General features: G+C 43.2%; 1 protein-coding gene across 1 annotated transcript in view; it reads right to left on the minus strand.

The window, feature by feature from the left end:
• RPN2 (ribophorin II) overlaps positions 1 to 11645 on the minus strand; it is a 64145-nt gene that overhangs the window by 31216 nt on the left and 21284 nt on the right. Inside the window, exons 3-7 of the mRNA XM_017512381.2 lie at positions 10992 to 11167; positions 5995 to 6070; positions 5051 to 5185; positions 1779 to 1955; positions 279 to 397 (exon numbers count right to left, since the gene is read on the minus strand). Of these exons, the coding sequence (XP_017367870.1) occupies positions 279 to 397; positions 1779 to 1955; positions 5051 to 5185; positions 5995 to 6070; positions 10992 to 11167 (683 nt within the window). The remainder of the gene's footprint in view (positions 1 to 278; positions 398 to 1778; positions 1956 to 5050; positions 5186 to 5994; positions 6071 to 10991; positions 11168 to 11645) is intronic.

Below are 11645 nucleotides of genomic sequence, written 5' to 3' on the forward strand. Positions count from 1 at the left end.
AAAAAAAAAAAAAAAGCTACTTATGTCACAATGATAAGACAGAGCCAACTAGAACTAAAGAATAAAACAGTAAAACCAAAATGATCTTCATTTTAAAAATCATTTTCTTATATTCCACTATAGGCTTTTGATACCAGTAGATCAAATTTACCTAACTGGAACTTAGGCAAATTTGGTTTTATGATCATGGTACATCCACATTAATCTATTACACTGGCTGCAGGCTAACTTCCCAAATAAAGAGGTCAGCGCTCTGCCAAAATATGATCAGGACTTACCCTACAGGGGTGAAGGATGTCTTCTGGAGGACAGTGGCTCTGGAAGCAACAGATTTAGCATGTTCTAGTTTAACAGAGGCCTGAGTCAGAGGCTGAGACAGAACATTGGTGACTTGCAACTGGAAATTTAAAAAAAACATTATTTGTTACAACAAAGGCTGCAGGAGTAGAGAATTTTGTTTCTGGGACGCTTTATCTACAGGGTGCAGGAAAGCAAATGCCCTGCATCGGGGAAATCTTCGCTGACCTTTGGCCTGCTGCCTAATCCTAAAGTGGATTATTACAGACATGAGTCATTGCACCTGGCCAATATATTTCCTTCTTTCTGATTCCCTATTCTATCTACTCTACTACAGAACCTTTAAGAGAATTTATTGGACTGGGCATGGTAGCTCATGCCTGTTAATTGCAGTGCTTTGGGAGGCTGAGACAGGAGGATCACCTGAGGCCAGGAATTCAAGACCAGTGTGGGCAACATGGCAAGACCCCATTTCTATCAAAAAGATAACACTTTTTTTAAATTAAAAAATTAGCTGGGCATAGTGGCATGTGCTTGTAATCCCAGATATTCAGGAGGTTGAGGCAGGAGGATTGCTTGAGCCCAAGAGTTAGCATGAGCTATGACTGCGCCACTATTTTCCAGCCCAGGCAACATAGGGAGACCCAGTCTCTGAAAAAGAAAAAGAAAAAATTCTCAGCCAGGCTAGGTGCAGTGGCTCATGCCTGTAATTACAGTACTTTGGGAGGCTGAGATGGGAGGATCATTAAAGCCAGGAGTTTGGGACCACCCTGGGCAACATGGTGAGACCCAGTCTCTACAATCAATCAATCAATAAATAAATAAATAAATCAGCCAGAAAAATACTTTAGGATGGTATCAGCAATGGGAAAATGGAAGAAATATGGATAGCATTAATAACTATCACCCGTTGAAAGTCAACTATATGCACTTATTAGGTTGAGCCCCCCTTACTGATATTCCCTATCAATTGTATGAGACAGACAGAATAATTCTTATTTCACAGATGAAGAAACAAGCCACAAGAGGTAAAGGAACCGACAAAGCCCACATGGCCAGTTAAGTGGTTGAGCCAGGACTCAAACCATCTATTTAGCTTCAGAGTCAATTCCTTTTCCACTTTGTTCTCTTAGCCCCTCTTAACTCACAGCAAACAATGTTAATCACGTTACTTTCTACCTCTTTGTTGAGGGTATACAAGTTGTATATGTAGGCAGAAAATAGGCAATTTTGAAAAACAGAGTTCTCGCTCAGGAGGGTATCTGCAGGGGACACCAAAGTCGAACTAATGGGACAGACAGGACTGTCCTAAGTGGAAACTCAACACTTAGACACAAATAAAATGCTAATTTCTCATGAAGATCTTAGCTTATTGCTGGTTCCCAAACAAGAGCAACAAAATGGACCATGGTCCAGATTCCTCAAAGCCCTCCACTAGGAATGACAATCAGAGGGGCACACTTTGGGCATGGAAGTCATACCTGTAGGATAGCCTGTTCGTGAGTGTCAGAAGCAGAGCCCTCAGGCACAACCACAACTGGCACGTGGTAGCGATTATGGGAGAGCACAGCAGCTGCAGAGGCCACACTGAAGGCTTCAGAGAGGGACTCGAAGTTCTTCTTGCTGAAGATTGCGTTCATCAGCTGGATGACCTGATCCTGAAAGCAAAGCGAAATGCAGCTGCTTATCTTCCTCCACTCAGAAGGCAGGAGGGACATTGCTGTAGATGAAAGTCACTCCCTGTCTGTTTCAGGCGTTCACATGGAGGTCTTTCAGCCACTGATCCAAATTTATAGATAGAGAAAATGCAAATATTCTCCATTTACACTTAGAACTTGGACTTGGTTGTTTTTATCCATTTTCCATTATAAACTGAAATTCATGATTTGTCAGTTATTTAATAAGTGCTTACTATACAGGCTGGGTGTGGTGGCTCACGCCTGTAATCCCAGGACTTTGGGAGGCCACGGTGGGTGGATCACTCGAGGTCAGGAGTTCAAGACCAGCCTAGCCAACATAGTGAAAAACTCCATCTCTACTAAAAGTACAAAAATCAGCCAGGCATGGTAGCATGTGCCTGTAATCCCAGCTACTTGGGAGGCTGAGGCACAAGAACTGCTTGAATCCGGGAGGCAGAGGTTGCAGTGAGCCGAGATTGCGCCGCTACACTGCAGCCTGGCGACAGAGCAAGACTCTGCCTCAAAAAAAAAAAAAAAAAAATCGTAACAGTCAGGGTACGGTGGCTCACACCTGTAATCCCAGCACTTTGGGAGGCCGAGGAGGACAGATCATGTTCAAGAATCACTTGAACCCAGGAGGCGGAGGTTGCAGTGAGCTGAGATCATGCCACTGCACTCCAGCCTGGCGACAGAGTGAGACTGTCTCAAAAAAAAAAATAATAACACTTACTACACAAATGCAGGGTACTTCTAGATAACTATTGAGATATTACAAAATACAAAATACATATAATGATAATTACTTGCTAAATGTCTATATACGCCAGGCATCATGACAGGTGCTTTACATGCATTAACTCAAATTTTGACAAAAACTTATAAAAGACTGGTATTACCAATGTTTCCCAAAAAACAAAACTGAGGCTAAAGGAGGCCAAGTAACTTCTACAAGTCACAATAACATTAGCAAGACTAGCATTCAAATGTAGGACTATTTGTCTCCAAAGTCCTTCTACAAGAAAATCTGCTCTCTTCGGACTCCCATCATCCTCCCAGCCAAGCGACCTTTCCTCCCAACCCGCCTGCAAGTAGTACACTGAGGCTAAGTTTTTATTTATAAGACCAAACTTTATAGCTAAAATGTACATTAAAAGGAAACTAAAATAACTCTCCATGAAAAACTAATGGGGTGCTTAGAGGAGAAAACTGAAAGCAATTTTTTTTAAAAAAAGTGGAACCTAAAAGGCATTATTAAAATTCTAGAGGTTGTTTTCCTAGGAGGAAACATTTTCCCCTTCGATCAGTTTTGTTTTTTAAAATCTAACGTCCAACAAAAGAGCTCTCTTGTTCCTGACAGTGTTATTCACAGTTAACATGAAAGAATTTTCTTTAATTGGACCAATTACAATTTTCCATTACTAGGCTGTTGACATGTTAAAATGGGTAACTGTTCACCACAATTGTGTCAAAAGCAGTGACAGCAAAATTACTCCAGCCAAGTACCTGGTTTAAGAAAACTTAAACATTTTCTTTCTTTATTTTCAAGCTGCTGCTAAAGTTATGTATGTACAAATCAGCAATTCATCTACTTTACTGTGTATAGGACAATCTGTAATCTGTACCATAAGATTCACACTCCTGCACTCTCACCCGTAACAGAAATTAAAAGGGAGTATATTTCTTTTTTTTTTTTTCCAATTTTTTTTTTATTGCATTTTAGGTTTTGGGGTACATGTGAAGAACATGCAAGATTGTTGCACAGGTACATACATGGCAGTGTGATGTGCTGCCTTCCTCCCCATCACCTATATCTGGCATTTCTCCCCATGCTAACTCTCCCCAACTCTCCACCCCCCGCTGTCCCTCCCCTATTTCCCCACTACAGACCCCAGTATGTGATGCTCCCCAAAGGGAGTATATTTCTAGACCTCTTACACTTAGGACAAAGGAAGGGACACAAAAAGAATGCAAACACACGAATAATTTATTTGACCATATCCTCTGGAGAAAATATGAAATTAATTCCAATTATCTAAGACAGATAACTACTTAAAGAAACTTGGTATAAAACTTGTAATGCATAAAGAAATAAAAGTTCTAACTCAAATCTCTCCTCCTAAAATTTAAATAATAGCAGCTTGTATTTTCAGTACTTTAGATTAAGAGCTGGTAACTTCTCACAGACACAGGGTACAAAGACGGTCCTACTCAAAAAGACTTCCCACACACATTTCAACTAAAGGTTCTTTTAGGTTAACAACTTCCTCTTGAAAAAAAGAATTAACTCTTGACAGATGTGTGATAGACACACATGCCTCTCCCTGAACTATGTCCATCAGCAAAGATTAGCTAAGATTTCACTGTTGCTGAGGATAAGGGGGAAGGGGGGAGAAGCAATTTTGAGCCCCGAGAAGGATTTGAATGCGCCACCAGAATGGAAAGCATTCAAGAGACAAGCAGAAAGGGGTATTGGGAAGAAAAGGAGATAAAACAGGAGTAATACATGTGGCTTTCTTGACATTACCTCATGACATGTACATACCCCATTTAAGGCAAGTGTGGTTTGTTTACACATCTGTCTCATTAGCAACCCATTTCTTGAAAACAGGCATTACATCTTTCCATTTCTCGTTCTTTTTTTTTTGAGACAGAGACTCGCTCTGTAGCCCAGGCTGGAGTGCAATGGTGCACTCTCGGCTCACCGCAACCTCCACCTCCTGGGTTCAAGCAATTCTCCTGCCTCAGACTCCCACATAGCTGAGATTACAGGTGTGCGCCACCCACGCCTGGCTAATTTTTATATTTTTAAGTAGTGATGGGGTTTCATCATGTTGGTCAGGCTGGTCTCGAACCCGACCTCGGGATCCGCCCGCCTCAGCCTCCCAAAGTGCTAGGATTACAAGCATGAGCCACCATGCCCAGCTCTACTTCTCATTCTTAATGCCTAACCCAAGACACTGAGTGACAGCATTCCAAGGTACTGTCTGCACATCCCTCTCTGATAAAAGCTATCCTTAGCAGATAAAATTGATGACCCCTTTGGGTTTCATGCCCAAAAACTGTTAGACGGGTACCTCCTTAATGGATGGCTCAGTCCCCACATGATCCATGAGCTTGTAGGTGGCAGCTACAAATAATGCTGTTGTTTCCAGTCCTTCTTCAAACTGGAGGTACACGCCCCCCAGTTCATCCAGGCGAGCAACAAGGTCCTGCCATAACAAAACAGTAACATGTTGGATGTCAAGAAACAGCAGAAATGAGATGCACAAAGCACATCAACCGCACTGCAGACAGCTTCATGTCATCTCTCACTCTAAATCTGAAGACCATCTCAGTCACTTAACACTTTCTCAAAAATGGTGCTCAGGCAGAGCAAAGTATATCAAATAGACATTTGAGGAGAACAGTAGCTTCTGCAGTTCTGGGAGGGCTCCTTCCCTGGCCCCTTGTACACAAGCCCAAGCCCAGGAGTCATGGCAAGGAAGGCACCAGCTGCTCTGGGTGGAAGGCCAGTGGGCCAGTCTGCCGTGCACCCAGGAAGCAACATGACACAGATAGAGTCCATGGCCATTCATTTGAATACCACCTACAAAGCATGGCATTTCCTAGAATTTCTTACTCAATGCTCCAAAAAACAAAGAGAGAAAAACTGCTCTCCTAGGCAACATGACTATGCAGCTAACGTGCCTGTGAGGCACGCAGTGAGAACACCATCAGGACTGCTTGTTACCCTGGCCAGGTAGTCCATGAGCAAGGCCCCGGAGGAGTATGATATTCTGGGCCAAGGCAAGGATAGAGCAATAATAAAAACCACAGTCACCACTTCCTGAGCACCTGTTATGTAAAAGGCACAAATATTCCTCAGGACACAGTACCCTAACACAAAGAACACAAGTGTGCCATGGATATAAGAAGCAATGTAATTGGCCATAACAGATCTTGCATGGCTACCTGCAAGACTCTTCTGCAGGGTGTCAAAGATATGAGCTGGGAGATCCATTTGGCAAAAGATTCATACCTCAATCTCCTCCACGATGCTCCTCAGGTCAGCCTGCTGGGACAGGTGGGATGCTGTCTGCAGAGCCTGGACCGTTCTGGAAGGTAAAGAGTAGAAACCCGATGAATGGCAAGTCTCCTTTCATCAACTCACCCCTTCTCATATTTGGACACCTTCACAAATAGCCCACTCTTGTTCTTTAGAAGTACAAGTTGGTCTTAGCCTTTAAGGAGTTTACTTATAAACCAGTTAGGACAGGTATGACAAAACCTGGAAAAGACCATCACAGCTGAGAAGGCAACCCAGGCAATAGAACTGGCAATGAAAACCATGGGCACTGGGCTGGGTGCAGTGGCTCACATCTGTAATGTCAGCCCTTTGGGAGTCTGAGGCAGGCAAATCCCTTGAGTCCAGGAGTTCAAGACCAGCCTGGGCAACATGATGAAACCTCATCTCTACTAAAAATCCGCCAGGTATGGTAGCATGTGCTTGTAGTCCCAGCTACTCAGGAGGCTGAGGTAAGAGGATTGCTTGAGCCCAGGTTGTAGATGTTGCGGTGAGCCACTGTACTCCAGGTCCCAGAAAAAAAAAAAAAAAAAGATTGAAGCAAAATTCACATAAAATTAACCATTTTAAAGTGGACAATTCAGGGGTGCTTACTACATTCACAAAGCCATGCAACCACCACTTGTCTAGTTCCCAAATATTTCCACCAGTCTAAAATAAAACCCATTTGTTGAGCATGGTGGCTGACACTTGTAATCCCAATTCTTCGGGAGGCCAAGGCAGGAGGATCACTTAAGCCTGGGGGTTCGAAACCAGTCTGGGCAATATAGTGAGACCTCATCTTTACAAAAAATTTAAAAATTAGCTGGGCATGGTGGCACATGCCTATAGTCCCAGGTGCTCGTGAGGCTAAGGTAGGAGGATCACTTGAGCTGGGAGGTCGAGGCTTCAATGAGCTGTGATTGTACCACTGTACTCAGCCTAGGTGACGGAGTGAGACCCTGTCTCAAAAAAATAGATAAATAAGGCTGGGTGTGGTGGCTTTCCCAACAGTTTGGGAAGCCAAGGCAGGCGGATCACAAGTTCAGGAGTTTGAGACCAGCCTAGCCAATATGGTAAAACCCTGTCTCTACCAAAAATACAAAAATTAGCCAGGTGTGGTGGTACGCGCCTATAAACCAAGGTACTCAGGAGGCTGAGGCAGGAGAATCGCTTGAATCTGGGAGGCAGAGGATGTAGTGAGCCAAGATAGTGTCACTGCACTCCCAGCTGGTGACAGAGTAAGACTCTGTCTCAAAAAAAAAAAAGGTACATAGATAAGACAGATAGATAAAACCCACTGAGCAGTTTCTCCCCACTGTGTCCCCCGTTACCCCCCAGCAACCAGCAATCTATGTTCTATCTCTATGGATTTGCCTATTCTGATACTTCACAGAAATGGAATCATACATCTGTGTCCTTTAGGTCTGGCTTCTTTTGCTCAGCATAAGAAGGCTCAGCCATGCTGTAGCATGTATCCGTACTTCATTCTTTTTTTGGCTTATTCATATATTTTTATCTGTAATTCTGGAAGATACACTTTTTAAGACGGAATATGATAGGTGTGTACATGTAAGATTTATTAGATTCTATTCTCTTAAGGCAGATAATTTAGAAAATACAAACGGTGCTTCTCTGAGTGAAATGGGGAAAGCAGAGGCCCCCTGGTGGTTAAACGGACTGCTGCTTCCACTGCGAATGGTTTCCTAATTCCTAAGAGATGACTGGGCCCTTGTGTAAAACCACCACTTATCAAGTCAATGTGTCAGGGAATGTAGAGCAAGAATCTGTCTGCTTATGTCAAGATCATAACAATTTAGATTCTCTCCATGGGAAACTAACTCCATTAAGATGACAAGTTGGAAAACAGCAGAGTCACAATTTACAGAGAGACAAGCCCCAGAGTACTCAACGACACCTATGGGATGCTTGTTGTTACAATACACTTGAGAAAATGAAACCTGAATTTCCAAAGGAGATGAAAATCATACATCTGCCCATGATAAACACTGAGCTCAGAAACGGCAGTTGAGACAGCCCAGAAAGAACTTCTCAATTAAGATAACATTTTTTTCTCTTTGGAATGAGTGAGTGCCATGCTGCTAACAACCTCAGAAATTTTAGAATGAAATTAATCCACTGAGTTTTAGAAAGTTTTGTCACTGGCTTTAATTACTTATTCCCCAGCCAGCAATTTCTTTTTCTCTGGAGTACAGTACTATATTCAAACAGTAAGAAAGCAGATCTTATCTTACTAATATACAGCAGATGATTCAGAGAAATTGATTTATGAGAGACTACAAATGACATCTTCTCAGATGGTTCATTCAAACCTACAAATATTTTCTTTTTTCCATTAAAGACAAGTTTACGAATATATACTTCCTAGAATAAGTCCATTTAAATATGGAAGGCCCACTCAGAAGAATTCTAATTTATATCAGATTGCCTTTAACAGGGCACGTTAGTAGTAATATTATATAAGGCATCTTACCCATTGGATTTCACAATGACCCTACGAGACATTCTCCAGGTCTGCATATGAAAACACTGAGGTTTAGGGGAGCTAAACAATCCACTCAGGGTCACAGAGGCTGAGTAGAAGAGTGGATTTGAACATAGTTCTTTCTGCTCCAAAGCATATGCTCTTTCTAACTACAGGCTTTCCACAAGACAACAGAAACACAAAAGTATAGTTTCATCCTTTATTAACTCCACTGGGTACAGACCATGCGCCAGGCTCTGTAAGCACTAAAAATAAAGCTTATGGCTGGGTGTGGTGGCATACAGTGACTACGGTCTCAGCTCCTCAGGAGGCTGAGGTGGGAGGACTGCTCAAGCCCAGGAGTTTGAGGCTATAGTGAGCTTTAAATATGATTGCACTGCGCAGCAGCCTAGATGACAGAGTGAGACCCTGTGTCCAAAAAAAAAAAAAAATCTTATGATCTAAAAGAAATAACAACAATGAAGGAGGTAACAAACTCTCTAAGAAAGAGACCTAACAAACAGATGGTGCAGAAAAGGAACTCCATTTCCTACATGCCCACTAAGAACCAGGCATTGCGCTAGGGTCTTCACATCTATTATCCCACTGAATCCTGTCAGTTGCTCTGATGTAAGAATTATGGGTTTCATTTTATAGGGGAGGCTCAGAGAAGTTAGAAATTTGGCCAAAGTCACACAGCAAGGAAGGAAATAGCTGGTGTTCAAACCTAAGTCTGTCTGACTCCAAAGTGGACGTACTTCCTTTGTACTTCTTCCTGGGGTTCTGAGATTTTGAGGAAAGAGATTTTCCTTTTTGCTTGGAGGGAAATGGGAAGTTTTTTGTAGAAGGCAGCACCAAAGTAAGGCACAGGCACTAATAGTGACATCATGGCATGAGATGATGGTGACTGGAGATGCATTCCCCATGAGGGATTATGAGCAGAGATCAAAATACCTCCTGAAATCAAAGCCCCAAAAGGGCCAAGCACTGGGCAAAGTGTGTACAAAATATCAGCCCCAGAGTCACTGATGACTGACCATGTGAATATGATGAGGGTGTGAGGATGACAGAGAGGGAATGTCAACTGCCTGTGACCTGCCCTTAACAAAGCTTTAAGCTTAGAGAAAATCTGGTTGTTATCAAAACAAACCAAAAAACTGGGAAATAACCTCACTGTTTTGAAAGGGGGAATTGGTATCACCAACCTCCTGTTAATGAACAGGATTCCAGAAATGTACTCCACATCCTCTTTCAGGGTTTGCAATTAAACGGTCTACACAAAGAAAACAGTAAAAAAAAAAAAAAAAAATTACTGTTTTAAATGAGTTTAAGTGTTAAAAAAAAAAAAATTAAACTTGCCTGGGCAACATAGAGAGACCCCATCTCTACTAAAAAGTAAAAAAAATTAGCCAGGCAGCCAGGCACAGTGGCTCATGCCTGTAATCCCAGTACTTTAGGAAGCTGAGGCAGGTGGATCACTTGAGGTCAGGAGTTTAAGACCAGCCTGGCCAACATGGTGAAACCCCATCTCTACTAAAAATACAAAAAATTAGCTGGGCATGGTGGTGTGTGCCTATAATTCCAGCCACTGACACTGAGGCAGGAGAACTGCTTGAACCCAGGAAGCAGAGGCTGCAATGAGCCAAGATCGCGCCACTGCACTCTATTGTCAGTGACAGAGTAAGACTCTGTCTCAAAACAAAAAAAAAATTAGCTGGGCATGGTAGTTTGCATCTGTAGTTCCAGCTACTTGGGAGGCTGAGGCAGGAGGATCACCTGAGCACAGAGTTCAAGGCTGCAGTTGAGTTGTGATCATACCATTGCACTTCAGCCTGGGTGACAGAGTGAGATCCTGTCTCTAAATAAATAAAAATTTAAAACTACATATATTATCACTTAAAAGCTTAGCAAAAACACCCTAAAGTCAGTTACAATATTTCCATTTATAAGAAGCAGGAAAGGTGCTTCTCCTTCACCTAAGCCTTTTGCAGAGTAGTGGAGTCTGATTCCTGGAATGCTCCACCCTCTGAGCTTCCACCTCTCCCACTGGATGCTGCCTCTCACAACTTCCAGGAATCCTGTGAGCCCCCACTTTGCAGAGCCTCCACTGCCAACATGTCAACCTGCCCTGGCCAAGCCTCAACAAGACACGCATGTGGCTCCTTCTCAGTTACCTGCCCTTGCTCTAGCCTTCCAACGTCAGAGGGCAGCTGGATCTCTAGGTGTTGGTGTGCTCGCGCTCTGGCTTGGCACTTGCCTCCTCTTTGCGAGGCTTGCAGAAGACTGCGTCCATGTGAGCTCCACGAGGACAGGGACCTTACCTGCCTTCCTGCAATCGTGTTTGCAGTGCCTCGCATAGCACCTGGCACACAGAAGTAATTACTGGAAGTATTTGCCCAGAAAGTATTTGCTGAACCAATGAATAGGCCCTCTTAGGATAGGGCCCGAGACAAATGAGGCCTGCAAAGCGCTCAAGATGACAACTCACGCCAGCACAGTCTCCTCCTTGCTGAGGCGAGCAGTAAGGGCACTGAGCGCTTCTTGGGATGCCAAGGGAAGGCCAAAGCCACTGAGAGCAGCAACTGCATGGTAGATCTGGGTAACAGATGAGTCCTCACTGACAGCTGCCAGAAGCAGGTCTTTGGTCTCATTTGAAATAGAAATCTAAAAAAGAATTGGCAGACACAGGGTTTTAGAACAGGTCTTGGCAATTTGTGGCAGGCATGGCAAAGACAGCACACAGAGCAGCTGCCAAAGTCACACCCGCCTCACACATGCTCACCCCCCTCTAATCCCCAGACACCAGGATTAAATGTTTGCAAAACCTCGGTACAACACTCGCATTTGAAAACATGCAGACAAGTTACCTTTCTACCTATATGTTTCTCCTATGTTCAATAAAATGACTTTCCAGAAACCTGGTGTAGGGGTACACTTTGAACATTTTTAAATGTTAAAGGAAGATGGAAAGGAAAAAATCAACACCTCCCAGAAGAAAGGCAAAAACTGCACAAAAAGGTTATTTAAAACCCTTGAAAAGTAAAAACTTAGGCCGGGCGCAGTGGCTCAAGCCTGTAATCCCAGCACTTTGGGAGGCCGAGGCGGGTGGATCACGAGGTCAAGAGATCGAGACCATCCTGGT

The sequence above is a fragment of the Cebus imitator genome, unplaced genomic scaffold, assembly GCF_001604975.1.
Source record: "Cebus imitator isolate Cc_AM_T3 unplaced genomic scaffold, Cebus_imitator-1.0 Scaffold18, whole genome shotgun sequence".
Classification (NCBI taxonomy): Eukaryota; Metazoa; Chordata; class Mammalia; order Primates; family Cebidae; genus Cebus; species Cebus imitator.